This window comes from Phacochoerus africanus, chromosome 1 (assembly GCF_016906955.1).
Source record: "Phacochoerus africanus isolate WHEZ1 chromosome 1, ROS_Pafr_v1, whole genome shotgun sequence".
NCBI lineage: Eukaryota > Metazoa > Chordata > Mammalia > Artiodactyla > Suidae > Phacochoerus > Phacochoerus africanus.
Genome location: NC_062544.1, coordinates 28,174,517 through 28,198,436, shown reverse-complemented (window position 1 = coordinate 28,198,436; position 23,920 = coordinate 28,174,517). Strand labels below are relative to the sequence as shown.

Sequence of the window (23,920 nt, the reverse complement as noted above, 5' to 3'; positions counted from 1 at the left end):
TTGTCCTTTTTAAGGTCTGCACCCACGGCATATGGAGGTTCCCAGGCTAGGGGTCTAATCGGAGCTGTTGCCGCTGGCCTATGCCACAACCACAGCAACACAGGATCCGAGCCGCGTCTGTGACCTACACCACAGCTCAGGGCAATGCCAAATCCTTAACCCACTGAGCCAGGCCAGGGATCAAACCTGCAACCTCATGGTTCCTAGTCGGATTCGTTTCCGCTTCGCCATGACGGGATCTCCTATATGGATATCTTCTTAAAATCACAAATTAAGTTATGTCACACGCCACCAATCCCCCCGCCCCCGCCACCCCTGGAAACTTCAGTAGAATAAAATCCCTCAGTGTAGCCTGCACGCCCTCTAAGCCCCTCGCGATGCAGCTGCTCTCTGCCTCCCGGCCACGTCCCCTGCCCCAGCTCTGTCCTGCCGTAATGTCCTTCCCGTCCCTCAGACGTGCCAAGCATTCTCCAGCCTGCACGTCTTCATTTGCACTTTTCTTTCTGCCTGGAATACGCTTTCCTCAGCTCCTCTCCCAGCCAGCTCCTTATCCTCCTGGTCTCCGTGGAAAGGTTGCCTCCTCAGCTGGGCCTCCCTCCCAAGGACACCCACCCCTACCACCCGCCTCGCACGTTCCCACTGCCGGCTGTGGGGTCCTACAGCCCTGACTGTAGGGAAGGGGCGCTGGGAGTCTACAGCCTACGTTCCTTCCTCCCTGCCAGGCTTCCCTGAAACGAAATCCCTGTGGGATTTAGAGGGGTGGTTCCTGGTAAACCCCTTAACCGGGCCTTCAAGGGCACCTGCCGTCTTGTCCCGATTGGTCTTTCCATTTTTGTTAAATTTATCATTTTTTAAATGAAAGTATAGTTGATTTACAGTGTTGTGCCAATTTCTGCTGTATAGCAAAGTGACTCAGTCACACATATATATAGGTTCTTTTTTTAATGTATATTATTTTCCATCATGGTCTGTCCTAGGAGATTAGATAGAGCTTCCCTATGCTGTACAGTACGATCTTGCCATCTGTCCGTTCTAAATGTGATAGTTGGCATCTACTAACCCCAAACTCCCAGTCCATCCCACTCCCTTCCTTCTCCCCCTTGGCAACCACAAGTCTGTTCCCCATGTCAGTGAGTCTGTTTCTGTTCTGTAGATAGGTTCATCCGTGCCGTATTTTAGATTCCACGTATAAGGGATATCATATGGTATTTGTCTTTCTCTTTCTGACTCATTTCACTTAGGATGAGAATCTAGTTGCCTCCACGCTGCTGTGAATGGCGTTATTTCATTCTTTCACATGGCTGAGTACTCTTCCATTGTGTGTATGTACCACACCTTCATCCATTCATCTGTCGATGGACATTTGGGTTGTTTCCATGTCTTGGCTTTTGTGAATAGTGCTGCTGTAAGCATACGGGTGCATATATCTTTTTGCATTGTGGTTTTGTCCAGATATATGCCCAGGAGTGGGGTTGCTGGATCACGTGGTAGTTCTATATTTAGTTTTCTGAGGAACCTCCATACTGTTTTCCATAGTGGTTATACCAGTTTCCATTCCCACCAACAGTGCAGGAGGGTTCCCTTTTCTCCACACCCTCTCCAGCATTTGTTATTTGTAGACTTAATAATGATGTAGGTGTACTTTTAACCTGTGTGGGATGGTACCTCATTGTAGTTTTGATTTGCATTTCTCTAATAATTAGTGATGGCGAACATTTTCTCATGTGCCTGTTGGCCATCCGTATGTCTTTTTTGGAGAAATGTCTATTCAGGCCCACTGTTCATTTTTCAGTTGCGTCGTTTGGTTTTTTTTGCTGTTGACTTGTATGGGTTATTTGTATATTTTGGAGATTAAGCCCTTGTCGGTTGCATCATTTGAAACTATTTTCTCCAATTCTGTAAGTTGTCTTTTTTTTTTTTTTTTTATGGTTTCCTTTGCTGTGCAAAAGCTTATATGTTTGATTAGGTCCCATTTGTTTATTTTTGGTTTTATTTCTATTATTGCCTTGGCAGACTGGCCTAAGAAAACATCTGTACAGTTGATGCCACAGAGTGTTTTGCCTGTGTTCTCTTCTAGGAGTTTTATGGAGTTTTATCTCTTCTGAGACTTTAACATGTCTTAGGTTTAAGTCTTTAAGCCATTTTGAAGTTATTTTTGTACATGGTGTGAAAGTGTGTTCTAATGTCATTGATTTACATGCAGCCGTCCAGTTTTCCCAGCACCAATTGCCGAAGAGACTGTCTTTTTCCCATTTTATATTCTGGTCTCCTTCGTTGAAGATTAATTGACTGTAGGTGTCTGGGTTTATTTCTGGGCTCTCTATTCTGTTCCATCCATCTGTATGTCTGGTTTTGTACCAGTACCACACTGTTTTGACTCCTGTAGTTTTGTAATATTGTTTGAAGTCTGGGAAAGTTATGCCTCCTGCTTCTTTTTTCTCTCCCCATCCCCACCCCCTACCCCCCCCCCGCCACCTCAGGATTCCTTGGCAATTCTGGGTCTTTTATGGTTCCATTGCCTTTTCTTTTTCATTTCATCTCACTTGGAGAACCTTCCCCATAAGTCCTTGGTGTTTGCAGTGGGGGCCCTGACCCCGGGCCCCCATAACTGCTCCTCCTTTTTTGTTTTGCGTGAAAATATCCTAAAAGGATTCATTTGGAAAGAGACTGTCTAAAACCCCTTTGGAAACCACTGCCAGGTGCACGCAGTCCCCACACTCCCTGAGCTGGTCTTTGCTCCCCCATCATCTCCTGCCACCCACGGTCTCTTCCTTCCTCTCCTACTGTCTAAATCTGCATCTCCGTCAAGGTACATGATGACTTCAGGCTCCAGAGCTCTTTCTCCTGCCCCCCTTCCTGCATCAGTCAAACCTAAATTACATGTGTCAGAGGCCCAACTTAAACTGGCTTCAAAAATAACCCCGGAGTGTGGGAGTGGCCCAAGATACCAGCTCAGGAAACTGGACAGACCAGGAGGAGACTGATTCTACTGGCAGAGTTCAACCTAAGGGTCAGACTGTGTCCTCAGGCATCTACTGATCTTGGCCTCATTCTCAGGCAGGTTCCTCCCAAGTGATGATGAGACGGTCCCCAGCAGCTCTGGGTCCACATCCCAACAGCCTGGCAACCTCAAAGAAAAGAGAGCTTGTCTTTCTCAGGGCTTACTCCTATGGGTTCTGATTGGCCTGGCCCAGGTCTTGTGCTTCCTCCTCAACCAATCACCGCTGACAGCAGTACCCCCCATGGCTTCTGAGGGATGCTGTTGAGGTGGAGAAAGAGGTTCCCAGGAGCAAAGTCAGGGCATTTTGGTTGAAAGAAAGGTTAATCATTACTGGGCAAAAAAATAACAGGTATGCATTGCCCGTATTTATCTTCAGTTATGCATGTTTCCTACCCTGCCTGTGCTCCCCTGGCCTCTAATAATACCTGGCCCCTCGCATCTGTACAGCATTTCCTGTTTCCAAACAGCTTTCACAATGTATGTTTTAAGTGTCAGAATAACCCTATAGGAGTTCCCATCGTGGTTCAGTGGTTAGGGAATCCGACTAGAACCATGAGGTTGTGGGTTCGATCCCTGGCCTTGCTCAGTGGGTTATAGGATCCGGCATTGCTGTGAGCTGTGGTGTAGGTCGCAGACACGGCTCAGATCCCACGTTGCTGTGGCTCTGGCGTAGGCCGGCGGCTACAGCTCCGATTAGACCCCTAGCCTGGGAACCTCCATATGCCATGGGAGTGGCCCTAGGAAAAGACAAAAAAAAAAAAAGAATTATCCTGTAACTACAGATCAGTTGTGCAAGGCAGGAGTGGGTGCGCTGATCCCTTCAGTGCCCAGGTGGTGTCTATGGCCACCAGAGTCCCCAGCCAAGAGGCTCTGACCTCCTGCTGCCACCTCGGTTTGTCCGAACTTGTCATCAATGTATCATTTTCTGTGTGCGCCGTGACTTATGACAGAGGTCGGAGACGTGGCCCTGTGGTGTTCTGCTTGTTTGTTTTGGCCGTATCCACGGCATGCAAAAGTTCCTGAACCAGGGATCAAAGCTGCACTACAGCAGTGACTGGAGCCACAGCAGTGACAACCAGATCCTTAACCACTAGGCCACCAGGGAACTCCAGCCCTGTGTTTTATAAAGTAGTTTCCCATTGTCGGTCTTCTCAGATCCTCATGGCATCCTGGGAGACCGCAGAAAGAGGTGCTGTTAGTTCAGCTTAGAGATGGGGACACTGTCACTCAGAGGGAGAAGATGACTGAACTCGGGCCCTAATTGGAGGAAGTGGTATGATGGCTTCACTTATGAGAAATACGAGAGAGCTAAGAGCTGCAGGTGGCCTTGACTCCTGACAAAAGTCAAAGCTTTAAGAAGGACACTGACAGGCATTCCCGTTGTGGCTCAGTGGTTAGCGAATCCAACTAGGAACCATGAGGTTGCAGGTTTGATCCCTGGTTGCTCAGTGGGTTACAGATCCGGCATTGCCATGAGCTGTGGTGTAGGTTGCAGATGTGGCTTGGATCCTGCATTGTTGTGGCTGTGGCGCAGGCTGGTGGCTACAGCTCTAATTAAACCCGTAGTCTGGGAACCTCCATATACCATGGGTGCGGCCCTAGAAAAGACAAAAAAAAAAAAGAATGACACTGACAAAATGGCCAGCCCTGTGGCCACTAAATTGAGTGGGGAGCAAGAAATCCTGCAGATAATAGCATCTCCTGAGATGAGCAGGGCATCAACACATTCCCATCCTTGATTGCCTGCAATCCTCTGCCCAGCTCTCCGAGGTGGGGGTGTGATGGCCCCTGTAGTGAAAAGGAAGCTCAGGCTCAGGGAGGGCAAGGAGCCTGTCCAGAGTCACACAGCTGGTCGGGGGCAGAGCTGAGATTCAAGCCCAGCCCTTTCGGACTCTGAGCCACTCTGCGCTCGAGTCCTGGAGACGTCTAGGTCCCCTTGGAGTTAACGCCTGTCTTCTCCATCCCTCTCTCCAGGTCTACATCATCCGGGTCACGTGGTCCAGCGGCTCCACCGAGGCCATCTATCGGCGCTACAGCAAATTCTTTGACCTCCAGGTAAGGATTTGGCGTCTCCAGTGAGCTGCTGGGTGGGAAAGAGTTTATTTGGCCTTAACTTTCTGTTTTGACCTCAGAGCCTACACCCTCCCTCACAGTGGACGCACAGTGTTCTTTTTTATTTCTTAGGCTTAAAAAGGACGCCCAGGGAGTTCCCGCTGTGTCTCAGCAGTAACGAACCTGACTAGCATCCATGAAGATGCGGGTTCGATCCCTGGCCTCTCTCAGTGGATTAAGGATCCGGCGTGGCTGTGAGCTGTGGCATAGGTTGCAGGTGTGGCTTGGATCTGGCATGGCTGTGGCTGTGGCGGAGGACGACAGCTGCAGCTCCAGTTTGACCCCTAGCCTGGGAACCGCCATAGGCCACAGGTGCAGCCCCCAAAGGCAAAAACATAAAAAAAATAAAAATAAAATTGGAGCAATATAGGGAAGATTAACCTGGCCCTGTGCAGGGATAACACACAATCTTGTGGAGCGTTACATACTTGAAAAAAAAAAAAAGGCGTCTATTATTTGGGGGACATCATTCATGTGCTGCGTTGCTTTTTGCTTTGATATTCAGTCTGTTCCAAGGGAAAGAAAGGCTCTTACTGACTGCTCTAGAATGAAGGCTAATCTGGAAATCATTTCTGTTCGGCTTTGGGGTGCAGATCTTGAACTTGTATAATCGCGTTTGCTGGTCAATTCCGTTGTTAAGTGTGTTTAGACCTCATGGAGCCATTCTGCTCTCAAGAAAGACCCCCGTCTGTTGCCTCACCTTGGCCTCTTCTCCCCGTCAGGGCTCCTCGCTCAGCTCCTAAAATGCCTGCTGTGCTCCGAGGGCACCACGCTCGCCCTGTCCTCAGAGGCCTTTTCGTTTCGTCCTCACCTGGAACACCTGTCCCTCCAGCCCCGCGTGGCTCCCGTGATTCCTCTCGGCCCCGGACAAGCCGGGCCTGACTCCATTTCCCCCGGGCAGTGAGGGCCACCTCACCTGCACCTCGACAGCTCTGCATCCCTCCGTCCCCACCCTGGTGACGCTGTCTGTCTGTCTCCCTCCCCTTCTAAGCTGTGACTCTTGGGGGCAGGAACCACCTCTTCATTATCCTCTCTCTCCTTCATGTTTCATTCAAGGGCGCTGTTTTTCATCCTGTCCGTGTTTGGTGAACAAATGAATAAGCAAACGCATGAGCCAATGAAAGAAGGAAGGAATTTATAACCACCCGGAGTGCCTCAAATCTCACAGGGAGCCTGCGTGGACAGCTCCATGTAAACCCATCCCCAATGGGGTAAAAAGCTCTAACCTGCAGGTCCCTAGCATCATCCTGCTGTCACCAAGGCCAGCACCTCAAAGGAATTGTCTGTATGAGAAGTCAGAGTACCTGATATGACATAACAAAGTTCTGTCTTTTTTTTTTTTTTTTTTGCCTTTTCTAGGGCCACTCCCATGGCATATGGAGGTTCCCAGGCTACGGGTCTAATCGGAGCTGTAGCCACCAGCCTATGCCACAGCCACAGCACTGCCAGATCCGAGCCGCATCTGCGACCTATACCACAGCTCATGGCAATGCCAGATCCTTAACCCACTGAGCAAGGCCAGGGATCGAACCTGCAACCTCACGGTTCCTAGTCGGATTTGTTAACCACAGAGCCACGACGGGAACTCCTGATATGACATAACACAGTTCTTTAGAAAACACAACCCTCAGGAGAAGATAGGAACTTGCCCAGCTTTCTTCCTTGACATGTGTCGAGAGGCTCACATCACCTCCTGGTCAACATAAGGCCTCATCCTGAGATGACTGTATTCGTCTCCTCTGTGCACCAGTTGGATGCTTTGGTTTTAGGTGAAAGAAACCCAGCTCAAACCAGCCAGAGTAAACAGGGGGATTTAGGGAGCTGGCGTAACAGAATGAACTGGAAGAAGGAAACTCTGGGCTTCAGGTGCAGCTTGATCCAGGGTTTTCCACTGTGTCCTCTCACCCAGCTTCTTCCTCTTGATGTGCATTCCCAGCCCCCTGGTGTTGGCTTTATCCTCAGATCCCACGTGGTTGCACAATGCTCTGGGCTCCCATTCAGCAAAACAAAGTGAAAGGTCACTTCACAGAAGTCCTAGCAAACAGTGCTGTGTTTCACAGGCTTATCTCTAAGCCAGTCAGTATTGAGGAATGTGATGGCCTTTGGGCTTATCTGGTTCCTACTCCGCCTCTGAGCCAGAGGGATGGGGGCAGAGACTGGTGAGAATAGCTGTGATGAGATGTGGAGAAGGCGTTGTGGGACCCTTAGAAGACAGCCCCTGGCCCCTCCCACCAGCCTGTCTTTGCACCTCTCCTTTTCTCCCGGAAGGTTAGGTGATGTTAACCACAGGCATCCTTGGTTGGGCCCACCTAATTTGTTCCTGAAAATGGCAAATGGAGTTCCCATTGCAGCTCAATGGGTTAAGAACTCATCCGGTATCCACGAAGATGCAGGCTCAACCTCTCACCTCGCGCAGTGGGTTTAGGATCCAGTGTTGCCATGAGCTGTGGTGTAGGTCCTGGGTGCAGCTCAGATCTGGTGTGGCTGTGGCATGGGCCAACAGCTGCAGCTCCAATTCAACCCTTACTTACCCTAGGAACCTCCATATGCTGCAGGTGCGGGCCTAAAACGACCCAAAAAAAGCAAGCAAGCAAGAAGGAAAATGTCAAATACAGAATTTTCAGAGCCTGTGTTCCAGTATTTTAAAGGGAGTGGGAGATGATGCTGTGTTCCGAACCGAGTTCCCCAGTATCACTCAACAGTCTCAAATGCCTCCATTACCAACTGCCAAGTGTCATCGCAGAACAGAGCGCAACTGACGCCAGTGACCTAATTACTTAAGATGTAATGAACTCATTGTTAACGGTTTGTGTTCTCTGTGCCACAAAACCAACAGTATCATATACAAGTGAGAGTTTCCTTCTGGTCAGCAGCAAACTTATACAGAAATGTCAGGACACAAGAGGCTCTACATGAAAGAGGCTAGGTTACCACCTACAAATGGACTTGGGAGGAGCCAGCATAAGCAGGAGATGGGCTGACCCTGGGGAGAAAGGCAGGGAAGATGATACAGATAGTACCCAACACCTCTGAACCGAGCGGAGGCAGGTCCTGTGTGAGAATGACGAGATCCACACCGTTTCCCAGATGCAGGGGTGACTCATGCAGATCCATCATAGCAGGCCTTTCAGGACTAGATGTTGGGTGAACTTTTTACGAGTTGCTAGACTAACTTTTGTGCATTGAGGGTTTGCATCGGGGGCTACTTGTATTTTGCTTTCGAAGGCTTCCTGCCTGCCTGACACCTCCAGGAGGGAACAAAGGGGGCTGAGATGAGTGACATGGGTGATCGCTCGCCTAGGGATATTGCTGGCACCCACAGAGCAGTCTCCCACTCAGCTAGCTTAGCAGGGAGAAGGGGTGGGTTGATGAGAAGATGAAAGTGTGCCCTGTGGGTCCCAGAGCTGGGAGAGCAGCTGGCCTCACAGGGGCCCAGAACCAGCAACAGAAGGGCCCTCAGGAGGCCCGGCAGCTCCCTGGCCGTGTGTCATGTGGCTGCAGGATCTCGCATCAAGCCTGCTTCCTTTTCCCATCAGCCTTTCTGGACCAGCTTCTTCCACTGGCCCTTTGGCCTGTATCCCCTAAACAGCACCTTCAGCCCCAAGTTGAGGTTCCCTTTCTTGTGTCGAGGCCCTGGTGCCAATTCCAGTCCCTGGGACACAGCATCTGACTGTCAGCATCCTGGGTCAGTCTCCCCACCCCCACCCCAAGCCTGCCAGCTGTGGCCAGAGAAGGGGGCTGATGGGGCTGTGTCGTTTGGAGGAGGAGGTTCCGTGGTGAGAAGAGGGTGGGGGGAGGCCCTGGCGGCTCCTATGGTAATGTTCACTGCTGCCCTTCTGTGGCCCGAGGGCCAGTGTATAAGGAACTTGACTGTGACCGAGTTCCCTGTTCTAACCCAGGGCTTCAGACCTTGACTTCTGGGGTTAGACAGACCTGAGTCCACATCTCCGCTTTGCCTTTTTGGGTCTCCACTTGGTGTCACCTCTGACACCAAGTTTCTGACTCTCTTTCCCTGGCTGCATATTAAGAATGGAAGCGCTTTCATCCCATCTGTTGTGACAGTTCAATGAGCACATTAGCTGTCATCTGTTGCCCCTCTGCTCAGATGGGACTTGCCCACAGTGATGTTGTTTGGGAACGTTGGAGCCACGGTTGGATCCCGGGGCTCCCTGGCCCAGAGCCTGCCTTCCCTCCACTCTCCTGTTCTGGCTCAACTTTCTTATTTCTACTAGGACTTAAAAGCAAGGCTCCCCAAAACCAAACAAAACGAAAAAAACAAAAAACAAAAAAAGGAGTTCCTGTCGTGGTTCAGTGGAAACGAATCTGACTGGTATCCATGAGGACATAGGTTCGATCCCTGGCCTTGCTCAGTGGGTTAAGGATCCAATATTACTGGGGCTGTGGTATAGGCTGGTGGCTACAGACCTGATTCAACCCCTAGCCTGGGAACCTCCATATGCCATGGGTGTGGCCCTAAAATGACAAAAGACAAAACAAAAAAACAAAAAACAAGGCTTCCTCCCTGAGCATGATTAATAATTGGGGCTTTGCTGTGACATCAGCAGCTGCCTCGGACTCCCCTCCTATAGCAGAATCATCCACAGACAGGGCGTCAGCGAGCTCTAAAGAGTCCCAAATGGATGGCTAGAGTGGGAGAGTCTTGGGATTCCAGAGGGTCCTGCTGTCCTGGAAAGGGCCTGTCCCCCAGCCCCGCACCCGAGAGGAGGAAGCTGAAAGAAGTCAGGGCAGGACCCACCAGCCAGAGTCGGCTGATCGGGAGGACGAGGCAAGGAGGCCGGCCCGTGTGGGGCTGCAACACCCTCAAGTCGGATGATTTCACGATTCCCCCCTTTCTCCTTTATGGTCTGGCACGTAGCCTCGGTTTTTTCAGAAGTAACTTGGCTCAGAGTGTGGGGAGGGCTGAGCTTTCGTGAAGGAACAGCTAGGCCGGCGTGTAATGGAAACAGCAGAGGACTCAGTCCGGAGACTTGGGGCCCAGGCCCTGTGCAGGGTGGCGGTGGGCATGGCCCTTAACCCCTCTGTGCCCGATTACCTTATCAGTGGCTGGGGGCCAGGCGGGGGCGGGAATGAAGATAATAGAAACAGCTGGCATTCCTGGAGCCCTGGCTGCTCAACACTGAGAGGCAGTGACTCATTTAATCCCCATCTCAAGCTTATCAAAGGGAAAAAACCCAGGCTCGGGAAGGTTAAGTCTTTTGCCCCAGATCACACAGCCCCTGAGCTTTACAACTAATCCTTGAAGGAGTTCCCGTCATGGCACAGTGGAAACGAATCTGACTCAGACCCATGAGGTTGCGGGTTCCATCCCTGGCCTCGCTCCGTGGGTTAAGGATCCGGCATTGCTGTGAGCTGTGGTGTAGGTTGCAGACGTGGCTCAAATCTGGCATTGCTGCAGCTGTGGCATAGGCTGGCGGCTACAGCTCCGATTAGACCCCTAGCCTGGGAACCTCCATATGCTGTGGGTACAGACCTTAAAAAGAAAAAGAAAGAAAAAGGAAAAAAAAAAAAAAAGAACTAAGACTTGAAGTGGGGTAGGTGATACCAGAGTCCACAGTCTTAGCCACTCTGCCTGTCCAGTATTCCTCTCACTAGTGGCCCGTTCACAAGGCTTTTTTGGAGTTAAATGTGATGATGCGTGTCCGGAAGAGGCAAATCCATAGAGACAGAAAGGAGGTTAGTGGCTGCCAGGGGCGGGGGGCGGGGGGAGAGGGCAGAAAGGAGAGAGACTGCTCATGGATACTGAGTGTCTGGTGTCTTTTTGGGGTGAATGACAATGTTCTGGCATCAGGTAGTGGTCACGCTTCTACAACCTTGAGAATACACTAAAACCCACTGAATTGTACACTTTCAAGAGGTGAATTTTATATGTGAAGTCTATCTGTTTCTTGTTGGAAAAAGGTGATGATGTGTGTGAGAGTTTCTGGGCTGTCAAGTCCTGAGCAAATGTCAACTGTTGGGATTATTGATGGGTGTGGGTTGCTGCTAGGAACTGGCAAGATTAGAGCAGAAGATGATGCCAGTTTAATAGAGTGGTTAAGATCCTGGGCTTTGATCCAAATGCTGCCACTTCCTGGCCATGAGATCTTGTTTGAGTCAGAACTGTTTTAGTTACAGATGACAGAAACTCAGTCCAGATGGATTATTCAAAGAGGACATTGATTAGCTAAATGAAACTGAGAAGCCCAAGGGTTCTTGGCTTCAGGTATGGCTAGATCTAGGGGCCACAGTGTCAATGAGGACCTGCCTTCCTCCACTTATTGGCCAGACAGGGTGTTGTCTGGTGTGGTGGCAGCCACAGCTTCCTGCTGTATCCAACAGATCAGCTCAGTGACTTCAGGGAAAAGAAAATGTTTAAGCAAAAGTCTCACTGGTTCGTTTTGGGTCAGTGGCCGGATCATTCAGGGTCAGCCCAGGAACTGCAGGAGAATCAGCAGCACACTATGTCTGCTGACTCACAGAAGAGCAGAAGATTCCCCCAGAGGAATTCAGAGACATGCTGCCAAAAAAAAAGGGAAAACAACCTGTAGGTGACAAAACAATAAATGTCCCCTCTGGTGGGGGCAGGACACTCAGGCCGAGGAAACAGCCTTCAGAGAGGCTGCTGGGGCAGAAGGAAGGCACATGAGTCAGGCTCCTCTGTGGGAAAAGAGACAGTCCCCCGCGAGAAGGTCCCCTTTTGGACAGTTCATCTTCCGATGTGATTTCCCAACTCCCTTGCGCTGGTAGTCGTGCCCGCCACCTCTTGTTGCCATCTGGCCACGCGTCTCATTCACATGAGGATGCAGGCATTAGAGCCCTGGGATTGGAGGGGGAAGACCTGCTGTCAGGTCTCAGCCCTCTGTCTGACCGGCTGTGTGGCCTCGGGCAGGCCCCTCAGCCTCTCTGAACCTTCCCTCCTCCTCTCACCTGGGCCCGCTCTGGGGTGTCCATCAAAGGGGGGGCAGAGGGAGCTGACCTCGGAGCAGGGCGCTGGTGGGGGACCCGAATGCCCGGAGAGTTGAAGGCAGCCCCTAGGGGAAATGTGGTTGGATGGAGCAACGTTGCAACAATATTGGCAACTGTTACTGAAATGTGCCTGATGCCCATTTTGCGCCAGTTCTTTCGTTCTCACGGACACGCGTGACGTCAGTATTGTGCCCACGTCACAGATGGGGGGAGGGGAAGCTCAGAGAGGCAGAGTCAGGTGCCCAGAAAGCAGCACGACTGGGCTTCGGGCGCAGGTGGCTGAGTCTGAAGCCTATGCCCCTGCCTCCTGGAGGTCCAGGAGTGCCTTTCCATCTGCCTCCTCAGAGACAGATTTGCCTCCTAGGGAGGGTTCTTTGCCCGTCAAAGATGGCTGCCCTTCGAAGGCCCATTTGGTGCCTCCCTGTGAGATGCAGGCAGAGTCTAGCCTGCAGAGAGCTGCTCCGAGCAGAGCACGAGCCCTTCACGGTCAGCCCTCGGATGGTTGATGGGTCTGCTCTACCCTGTGGCATGTGACTTTGCCCTAGTTTTCCCACTGGTCCATTGCGTCCCCCAGGCCAAGGGTCACGGTCGTCTCTGGAGCCTGAAGGCACCGTTAAACATTTGCTGAGCTGGATCCCAGTTCTTCAAAGAGGGACCCCTCTCTGAGCCAGGGGACTCAGTCAGGGCTGGCTTCCTGAAAGAGGTGACATCTGAGCAGGGTCTTGACCTTGAGTAAGGCGTTGCCCCACCCACCGGATGCGGGAGGGCATTCTACACAGAAGCTGTGTGCAAAGGTGCAGAGGCGTGAGAGAGCAAGACTGTGAGCTGGGCAGCTTGCAGATTTCCGACAGCAGCGGGTGAGGACAGCGTGGAGCCAACTAGGTCACTCTGCCTGTCAGGAAGCTCTGAGAGAAGCACGACCCACCTGTGTCCTTTAAGCAAGACCAGTTCATGCTACAGGGACTACTTCTACGCATGGGGCTTCCAGAGGCCTCTGTCTCCCAAACGCAGCGCATCACAGAGCTGAAGGCGAGCCGGAGGCCGCATCTTGATCTGCTCCTTCGCTTTTCCCCGGAGAAGGGAGCTGAGATTCAGAGATGGGAGAGGCTGTCCCAAGTCACACAGCAAACATTTGTCTGTTCCCAGTTTCTGTTGCTAGGACTGACTCGTCCCCCTTGAGAGCCTGGCAGCCCCAGAGGCACTTAATGAGCTTGGGTCTGTCTGCCCAGACGCCCCAGGCTCCACCGCAGAAGCCAAGGCGAAGGGAGTGTTGTCTCCTGTCTTTTCTGGGAGGAGGGGTGGGAGGAGCAGAACTGGAGCGCTTCCCGCGCCCCACAGGGCAGGCCTTGCCCAGCTGAGAAGACTCCTCAGCAAGCCCCCAGCCCACTCTCGGCCTAGGTTTCACCAACCGTATTTACCCAAATACTGCCTCTGCTGGACCCCCAGGCACACTCTTTTGGCCAGATACTATGTTCTGCAATTGGGGTGTGCCTCCTCCATGTGGTACATACCTGATGGAATATTTTTCCCTTCCATGTGAAAAGCCATTGCCACATCTGTCGTCTGGAACTAAGAAAATCTGGTAGTTGTCTCTGTTCACACAGCACCGTCGACCCGTGGGGAAATTGGTTCCAGGACGACACCACTCCCTCCCCCCGACAGATACCAGACTCCAAGGATGCTCACGTCCCTGGTATAAAATGGTGTCGTATTTGCATATAGCCTCTGCACAACCTCCCGTGTACTTTAAATCATGTCTAGATGACTTCTAATACCTAATGCAATGTAAATGCTCTATAAATGGCTGCAAATTCAATGTAAATAGTTGCCAGCTGTGACAGATTGAAGTTCTGCTTTCTCGGAACTTTCTGGAATTTTTGGCCCCTGAATATTTTCGATCTGCCTTGGGTTGAATCTGTGGATTTGGTGCCTGAGGATATGGAGGGCTGAGTGCCAGTCTTTATTTGGAAAATAGAAAGAGGCAAGGCTGTCTTGTTCAGTTGCATCTAAGGCCCAATCCAGGTCCTGTTGCTGCCGCCGGGAACATAATTTCTCCTCTCCTAGACAATGGCTGACCAGACCAGTTAACCACGTTTTCATTTTTTCGCTCATCCCCTGATTCATTCATCCTTTGCGCACATACACTCCAAGTGCCTACCACGTACCAGGGACAAGACGGTAGGGCAGCCAGAGGGTAGACCAGTGAGGGAGTCGGGCTGAGAAAATGCTGCCCTGACTGGGGAGGGGCAGTGGGGCTGAGGGCCGTGGAGCATGTCCAAGGAGCATGTCTGCCAGGAGACCAGGGCATCAAGGGGACAGAATCCCCAAAGGCAACCCACCACATATGCTAGAGCAGCCCAGGTAGGTGGCCGTGTCCTGCTCTGGCATCGAGTAGCCTCCTGCCAGCCTGTCGCTGCCCGTGGCAGTTCCTCCGGCCCCTCTGGGCTCCCTGCTCTGGCTCTTCCGGGACGTGGGGCCTTTGTCATACTGAGGGAGGAAACCCCTCCAGGTCCAGACTGCTGCTAACACGAACCACGTGTGGACCTCCACGCCAGCTTCCCCACTATTTGCCTTGGACAGCCTGTCTCCTCTCCCTCCACCGCAGGCTGGGGGCTAGAAAACCGCTGATGGAGTGTTCTCTTGTTCCCCTGGTGATGTGGCAGCTTGACGTGGCTCCCTCTCCCTTCCCAGCCCCTAAACTGACTCACTTGCCTCCTCGGCTCCCCGTCTTCCACACCCCCTGCGCTGCTTCCTTTTATTATCTGGGGGGAGAGGCGTGGACGGTCAGGTTTCCCGGGAGAAACTGTTGGACTTTGCCTGGCCTGCCTCTGGTCCTGCTGCTGCAGGCAGCCCGGGCCTGGGGGTCCCCACAGAGCATCTGGAATTCTGCCCGTGCCTGCCTCAAAGCCTGTGGGTGCCAAGTGTGATGGTTCCCGGGATCGGAGCAGCTTGTGGCCTGTGAACCCAGACACTAAGACAGAAGCAAAATCGTGAACGGCAGTCGGGTAGATTGCGGGTACCATGGACAGGATGGTAGAGAAAATGAAATAGAACTAGATATGGCTAGAAGAGGAGCGTGGGTGTTATATAGCCCAGCCCTGCGCTGTCCAGTGTGGTAACCACTAGTCACGTGAGGCTATTTCAATTTAAGTTGCTTAAAATGAAATAAAACATTCAGGAGTTCCCTGGTGGCCTAGTGGTTAAGGACTTGGCATTGTCACTGCTATGGTGTAGGTTTGATGCCCGGCCTGAGAACTTTTGTATGCCACAGGCGTGGCAAAAACAAACAAAAAGTGTTCGGTTCCTCAGTCACTGGAGCCACATTTCAGGTGCTCACTAGCCATCCAGGGCTAGTGGCTCGTGTCCGGAATAGCATATAACATGTCCATCATTATAGAAAGTTCTGCTGGAAAGCCCAGCTCTGGCCACTGAGGGAATCTGGATAGTCAGAGGAGTTTTGCCAACCTAAAACACAGGCTCGGAGTTCCCATCGTGGCACAATGGGATTGGCAGTGTCTCTCCAGCGCCAGGATGAAGGTTCAATCCCTGGCGCAAGACAGTGGGTTAAGCGCTGCTGCAGCCTCGGCGAAGGTCACAACTGTGGCTTGGATCTGATCCCTGGCCCAAGAATTTCATATTCTGCAGGGTGGCCAAAATAAAACAAAGACAAGAAAGCAGCCTCGTAATGGAATATTATTCAGCCTTGAAAAGGAAGGAAGTTCCAACATAGGTTACAACACAGGTGAACTTTGAAGACATTAATTTGAGTGAAATAAGCCAGACCCAAAGGACAAGTACTTACATGCAGTGCCTAGAATAGTCAGATTTATAGAGATAGACAGTAGAATGGTGGTTGCCAAGGGCTGGGGGAGAGGAATGGGGAGGTAGTGTCTAATGGATGTAGATTTTCAGTTTGGGATGATGGAGAGGTTCTGGAGATGGATTGTGGTGATGTGAATATACTTAATACCCTTAGTTGTGCACTTAAAATGGGCGAAATGATCAATTTTATGTTAGGTATACTTAACACAAACACCCGCACGCAGTCTCCTAAAATACTGAAAATGACCCCCTAATAATTCTCAGCATGGCATTCGTTATGGGCAGCATGCAAGGAAGGGGCATTTCTTGCTGAGCCCCCAGTGTGTCTCCAGAGAGTTCACATTCAGTGTTCACTTACACAACCACCCTGCCCAGCAGGCTGTATGCCTCGTTCTGCAGATGGTGAAGCCGACTCACTGGGCGAGGTCTCTGGCCAAGGACACACAGCTGGCCTGAGGACGCATCGGGATGAAACCCCAGGACTGTCTGGTCCCCAGGGCGAATGCCTGTGGTTAGACTTTGCAGCATTAAACCCAGGTCTGCTGCCTGAAATTAATAAATAACACTTGGGGAGACCCTTCAGCTCTTTATGTCCTGCTTGTCTGGGTGAGAGCAAATCAGGACGAAGGGTGAGCATAACCTACAAAGACAGAGCAGTGAAGATGCCAGGGAAGACTGAAATACAGCGAGGGGCTGGGGAACACCTTCAGATGGGGGTTCCGCAGGAACCGGGAGAGCCGACGCGAGCACAGTATGGTGGATGGATGACTGGCACGCACCTTTAAAAAACAAATTACCCTGCATGGTGTTCCAGCATTGTCTTCACAAATAAAACTGAGAAGGAAAAAAGACCCATTGTGGCTCAGCGGAAACGAATCCAACTAGGAACCATAAGGTTGTGGGTTCGATCCCTGGCCTCACTCAGTGGGTTAAGGATCTGGCTTTGCCGTGAGCTGTGGTGTAGGTTGCAGACATGGCCTGGATCTGGTGTTGCTGTGGTGTAGGCTGGCAGCTACACCTCTGATTCCACCCCTAGCCTGGGAACCTCCATATGCCGCGGGTGCCACCCTCAAAAAAAAAAGCATCCTGTTCACCTGTGTGTGGAAAATAAAACTTACCTTGTTTCAGGCTGATTTTTTTTTTTTTTTTTGCATTCACATGGCACTCCCAAGACACCTAAGAGAGTGATCTCGGGGGACAGAATGGGATTTAGGTCAGATACCTGATCTGGCTGGACCAAGGCTTAGCTGTGTGACCTCAAGCAGTTCACTGTGTCTCTCTGCTCCCCAGTTTCTCCATCTGTTTCATGGAGTTGTGCATTGACTTCACAGGATTATTTTGCAGGTTAGATAAAACCACGTCTGGGAAGGCCCGTTAACTGTAAACTGTCACATCAGTGTTCGTAGGGTGATTACTATTATTTGATATTAGTAATGTGGATATTATTAATCAGGAACTCGGCAGACAGCTGAAGCTGTCCCTCCCCCCACATTTCACTCAGGCGCATTCACTGGTTTAGCCAGTTTTCATTCCATGCCAGCGTTGAAAGCTCCTGAATTCAAAAAGGGAAAGCCTGGGAGTTCCCATGGTGGCATAGTGGTAACAGACCCAGCAAGTATCCATGAAGTTGCGGGTTCAATCCCTGGCCTCGCTCCATGGGTTAAGGATCCAGCATTGCCGTGAGCTGTGGTGTAGGTCACAGACACGGCTCAGATCTGGCGTGGCTGTGGCTGTGGTGTAGGCTGGAGGCTATAGCTCCAATTCGACCCCTAGCCTGGGAACCTCCATACACCGTGGGTGTGGCTCTGAAAAAAATAAAAGGGAAGCCTGTCTTCCCAGCAAGGCCCCCTGTGCCTCACCCACTGCTGAATGATGGTGGACTAAGCATTTCCTCTTCATTGCACAGCACAGACGAGGGGCCGACTGGAAATCACAGCTAAAGCCCCAGCCCCGTGGGCAGTCCTTCAGGGTGCCGGCCACGCCAAGGCTGAGACCCCCCCACCCACCCCACCCAGGGATGTCACATAAAACAGTTTTAAGGAGGCAGCTGCTTCCTGAGCGCTGGGGCGCGATCCCTAATTGCCTTCGTAACATCTCCGAGGCGAGTGATGCAGTGGCAGAGAAGCCGTGGCTTCCCTCACTGGCCCTGCCCCCCGCTGGCTGCAAGCTCATGGCAGCTTTCTGCACGACTCTGGACTCAGTTCCCTGGATAACGACATCCGCCTTGAAGAGGTATTCTGCAGATTTTGTGAGGAGGTATCTGAAGAATCTACCCCCTGCTTGGCGTGTATACATGTTTTTCTTCTTTCCCTCTTCAGGTCTCTCCTGCCTCTCCCTGCAGCTGTGCTTATTATTTATTCAAAGCTGCTTCCATTCTGTCAGAAGGATCTATCTTTTTTTTAAGTGAAGTATGGTTGATTGACAATACTCTTGGTTTTAGGTATGCAACATAGTGATTCAGTATTTTTGTAGATGATACTCCATTATAGGTTATTACAAGATAATGGCTATAACTTCCTGTGCTATACAGTACATCCTTGTTGCTTGTCTATTTTATACATGGTAGTTTGTATCTGTGAATCCCATATCCCTAATTTGCCCCTCCCCCCTTATCTCTTCCCTTTGATAACCACAAGTTTGTAGTCTATGTCTGTGAGCCTGTTTCTGTTTTGCGTATGTATTCGTTTGTGTTATTTCTTTGGATTCTGCCTCTCAGTGATAAAATATGTGTCTGTCTCTGACTTATGTCACTAAGCGTAATATTCTCATTCCATCCATGTAGCTGCAAATGGCAGAATTTCATTCTTTATGGCTGAGTAGTATTCCACTGTATGTATGTACTATATCTTCTTAATAGAGTCATCTGTTGATGAGCATCTGGGTTGCTTCCATCTTGGCTGTTGTAAATAGTGCTGCTTTGAACATTGGGGTGCATGTGTCTTTTCGAATTAGTGTTTTCATTTTTTTCCAGATATATACCAGGAGTGGGATCACTGGATCCTATGGTAGTTCTAGTTTTGGTTTCTTGAGGAACCTCCATACTGTTTTCTGTCGTGGCTGCACCGATTTATGTTCCCACCAATAGTGTACAAAGATTCCCTTTTCTCCACTTCCAGAGGGGCACATCTTGAGAGCCAGGGTGACATTTCTCCTTAAAATGATGGGCAGGCTTCTCACATTCAGCCATCACTTCTGTAGGCTTAGGACTCCCTTTCCCTCTGCTTGAATCCTGGGCCCATGTACTACTAATCAGGATGGGTTAGGATATACTGCTATGACAAATAGCCTCACTATGCACAAGGGTTTATTTCTCACTTGGGCTACATGTTCATCCCTCTTGGACCTCCGTGGCAGAGAAGCCACACTCTAGAGTGTGGCCGTCACGTGGCAGACAGCAGTGGGGAGTGGGGAGTCACTGCCCATAACTCCCTCTTCCACCCCGAGGGAACCTTGTCTTTCCTGCTCACCCGTAATTGGCCACCTCCCACTTTGAGGGAGTGGGGACGTCTGAGCCGACCGTGTGCTCAGGAGAAGAGCCAGACATCTGGTGACAGCATGATGATGACCGTAGCCCTGCTTTAATCCACAAGGCAATTCCAGCAGTTGGTACCATTTTGGCCAACGGAGGGTAAGGCCCGAGGCCCCATACACGTCGATGTTGCACATCCAATCAGAGACTTCACGTCCCTTCCTTCACATATCAGAGAGGCATTTCGTGTTATGAGAAAATGTTAAAGTTTATCCCTGGGGATGCTCTGCTCCAGCTCTTCCTCTTTCCCCGCGGCAGCAGTAACCTCTCCCAGCACCTCCTCCACTGTGCTGCAATGACTTTTCAGTCTCTCCCTAGACGCTGAGTCTTTTCATTGCTCCACCACATGTGCCTAAGACAGCCAGGCACCGAGCTGTCTGCTGAGCCAGCTGGGGAATTCTTAGTGGGGGAAGGGGATGTAAGGATCTCAGAAGAATAGACCTAACCAGGCGAATCCGATGAATTGAGTCTCAGTGTTTATTCCTTAACACAACCCGGCAGTTCCTTTTCGTTTTGGTTTGGTTTTTAATGGCTGCATCTACAACATAGGGAAGTTCCCAGGCCAGGGACTGCATCCGAGCCACAGCTGCAACCTATGCTGCAGCTGAGGCAAAGCCAGATCCTTTAAGCCACCGCACCAGCCCAGGGATTGAACCCACTTCTCTGCAGCAGCTGGAGGCACTGCAGTGGGTTGCTTAACCCACTGTGCCACAGTGGGAACTCCACATTCAACCTGACAGTTCTTAGGAAACAGGATGACTTGCTGTCCGTGGAATCCTGGGGGCATTGTTCAGGCCAGGCTGCAGTCCTGTGGCCGGAGCCCCCTGGGAACTGAGAATGGTCCCTCCCAGCTCTGGGCCTTCACTAGTCAGGCTGCTGTGGACACAGAGAATTGTTTGCCTGGAGATCCGAGGTCCAGCTGGCTTTGTCTTCCCCATTCGTCTGGGTTTCTGAAAAGCCGAACCAAGCAAGCTTTTATGTATCACATCGCATAGTTCGCCTAATTCCTTTGAAAACATCCAAGATGCACTTATTATATTAAAGGCTTTCATTGTTGTTATTCTTCCCATTTAGATGCAGATGTTGGACAAATTTCCCATGGAAGGAGGACAGAAGGACCCCAAACAGCGGATCATTCCCTTTCTTCCCGGTAAGCAAGACACAGGTGCTCAGATGGGGTCTCTGGGCTCCCAGTACAGCTCCCAAGCCTCTCCCCTCCTCCTCCTTGAGGCTCTGTCCCAATGACCAGATCTCAGTGATTTGCAGAAATTAGTGCCTAAGAACATGGGCGTGGGGTTAGATGCCGTGCCATGTACTCACTGCAGGACCTTAGGCAAGACTTGTCACCTCTGGGACCCTCAGCTTCTCCTGTCTCTACAGTGGGAATCATTAGAGCTCGTCACGTTTTTGTAGTGAATGGCATCTGGTATAAGGGCCACCGTGTTTGTCTTCTGCACTGCGCAACAAATCACCACGCATTCAGCAACTTGAAACAACACTCATTTATTATCTCTCGGCCCTGTTGACCAGTCCAGGCAGGCTCAGCTGGGTTCTCTGTTTAGGATCTTAAAAGACCAAAGTCGGAGCTCCCGTTGTGGCACAGCGGAAACGAACGCGACTAGTATCCACGAGGATACAGGTTTGATTCCTGGCCTTGCTCAACGGGTTGGGGATCCAGCATTGCCGTGAGCTGTGGTGTAGGTTGCAGACTCGGCTCAGTGTCCGCTTTGCTGTGACTGTGGCGTAGGCTGGCAGCTGTAGGTCCAATTCAGCCCCTAGCCTGGGAACTTCCATATGCCGTGGGCAGAGCAATGCGTGCCAGCAGATTGTTCTAAGGACTAAACAAGTTAATGAATGTAAAGTACTTAGCTTTATGTTCAGCATGGGTTCAGCCCTAAAGAGCAAAAAAAAAGACCAAAGTCAAGGTCCTGGCTGGGTGGGGCACTTCTCTGGAGGATTTGGACTTGGAGGAGAATCCACTTCCAGCCTCATCCAGGTTGTTGGCAGAATCCAATTCCTTGCGGCTCTAGGACCGAGATGCCTGTATCCTGTCTGGCTGTCCGCGTGCCTCATCCATCTTCATGCTGGCAACGGGGCATTGAATCTTTCCTGTGCCTGGAATCTCTCTGGCTTCTCCTCCTGCCACTAGTCAAAGAAAGCTGTCTGCTTTTAAAGGCTCATGTGATTACCTTGCACGCACTTGGCTAATCCAGGATAATCTCCCTCTCTTGAAATGTACGAAGGCATATGATGTAACATGATCCCAGGAGTGAGATCCCATTATAGTCACAGTGTCCAGGATTAAGGTGGGACATCTCTGGGGACCATTGTAGAAATTCTGCCTGCCTGGGCAGCACAGCCACCAGGCGCCTTCCGCGTGCCAGGCGCCATGGAGGAGTTAATGCAACCACAGCTGGTCCCTGCTCTAAGACAATCAGTGTCCCTTTCCCTCCCGTCAGAAAATTCTTACCAAAGGAATAGCATCAAAGCTTCAACTCAAGAGTTCCCATCATGGCTCAGTGGGTCAGGAACCTGACAATGTAGGAGTTCCCGTCGTGGCACAGTGGAGGCGAATCCGACTAGGAACCATGAGGTTGTGGGTTCAATCCCTGGCCTTGCTCAGTGGGTTGAGGATCCGGCGTTGCCGTGAGCTGTGGTGTAGGTTGAAGACGAGGCTCGAATCTGGCCTTGCTGTGGCAGTGGTATAGACCATCAGCTACAGCTCCCATTAGACCCCTAGCCTGGAAACTTCCACATGCCGCAGGTGCAGCCCTAAAAAGACAAAAAGACAAAAAAAAAAAAAAGAACCTGACAATGTGTCCGTGAGGATGCAGGTTTGATCCCTGGCCTCACTTAGGGGGTTAAGGATCTGGCAATGGCACCAGATGCGGCCTAGGTCACAGATGCGGCTCAGATCTGGTGTTGCTGTGGCTGTGGTGTAGGCCGGCAGCTGCAGCTCCGATTCAATCTGGGAACTTCCATATGCCGCGGGTATGGACTAAAAAGAAAAAAGAGACAAAAGGCTTCAACTCAAAAAAATGAGTTACCAAAACCAGGGTTATAGCTTCAAGTGATGATAGCTACCATTTATTAGATGTCTACTAATAAATAGACACAGTCTCTGGGCTAAGTACTTCAGGTTCATTAGCCTGCTTAGTCCTTAGAACAACCCTGCTGGCAGGCATTACTATGCCCATTTCACAGATGACGCAGTTGAGGCCCAGAGAAATTATAATCACTTGCGCAAATGGCAGAGCTGGGAGTCAAACAGGTCTGGCTGGCTCCAAAATTCATGCGCAACGTCAGACAGCCCGAATTCAAATCCCAGGGCCCTCCTCATCTACTCTGTCCCCTTGGGTAAGTTACTTAAGCACACAAAGTTTCATTTCTTCATTTGCACATCGAGATAATAACGGTACTTAGATGATAGAGTTGTTAGGAAGATTAGGTAAGCGCCTCGTATGTAACTAGCAGCGATCAAGCATTTACTGTCTCAATGTATAGATGATCAGCAAATTGCCAATTACCCGAAATCACAAATATTTAGAGCTGGACGGGCCCTTAAATCCTTTTGGTTTTGCAGACAAGAGGGGCAGGCCGGGAGACGGGGGAGACTCTCCGAGTCACCCAGGAGCCCATTCGCCCCTCCTCACTCCAGGATTCTGCAATCAGCACATCAGTGGCACCTTCCAGATACTGCATCATCGAGTGAGTTTAGAGACAGGGTTGATGTATTTGCCAGGCCTCCATTTACTGGGAGAATCATTTGCCTAAAAACGCTAATGTTTTTAGTTCCTCCATGGGGAAAGAACACTGGAATTTTTTTCCCTGCTGGAGAAAACCCACGGTGCCAGCTGCAGCAGCCAAGTCTCGGGGCTCCAAAGCATGTGCGTGAGTCCAACAGACTCAGCCCCATGACCTCAATCAGATGGCATCTCTGCCTCTGAGCCTCAGTTTCCACATCTGTAAAATGGGACAGCAACCCCCTGCCTCACAAGCTTCTCTCCCTGGCACATAAAAAGTTCTCAGGAAAGGCAGAAACAGGGATCCTGGGACATTCCTTGGGAATTTCTGGGCATTTCATATCTTGGAGTCCCACTTAAATGATCCATCTGGATATTCAAGTTGAAATGGGCTCTAAATGTATATTTTTCTTCAAGGAAGGAAAAGAAAGCAGCCAGTTATAACTCTTTGCTGGATGAAAGGCAAAACCAGCTCTGGAAAAACGTCCCAGGGCAGGGAAGACCTTGAGCCGACCCTCTCCGCAGCCCCTGAAAGCTTTCATGGTTACGTAATCCTTTTTCCACCCATGAATTCGTGAAAAGGCTGTTTGCAGGGACCCACCCCACTGTCCCTGCGCAGGACACCCACTTGTAGCGAGGGGAGAGCCCATTGGGCCCCAGGACCCCTGGAGTCTTCTTTCCCAGCCCACGTCTTAGCTTTGCCTCCAGGCCGAGGCCAAGGGCACGGACAGACGGGTGGGAGAAATG

At 50.9% G+C, this 23,920-nt stretch overlaps 1 protein-coding gene across 2 annotated transcripts in view; it reads left to right on the top strand.

The window, feature by feature from the left end:
* The window catches only part of SH3PXD2B (SH3 and PX domains 2B), a 122,735-nt gene that overhangs the window by 30,298 nt on the left and 68,517 nt on the right, over nucleotides 1-23,920 (top strand). For both annotated transcript variants that reach the window (XM_047788749.1, XM_047788831.1), the window contains exons 2-3: nucleotides 4,976-5,056; nucleotides 20,505-20,580. In XM_047788749.1, the coding sequence (XP_047644705.1) occupies nucleotides 4,976-5,056; nucleotides 20,505-20,580 (157 nt within the window). The remainder of the gene's footprint in view (nucleotides 1-4,975; nucleotides 5,057-20,504; nucleotides 20,581-23,920) is intronic.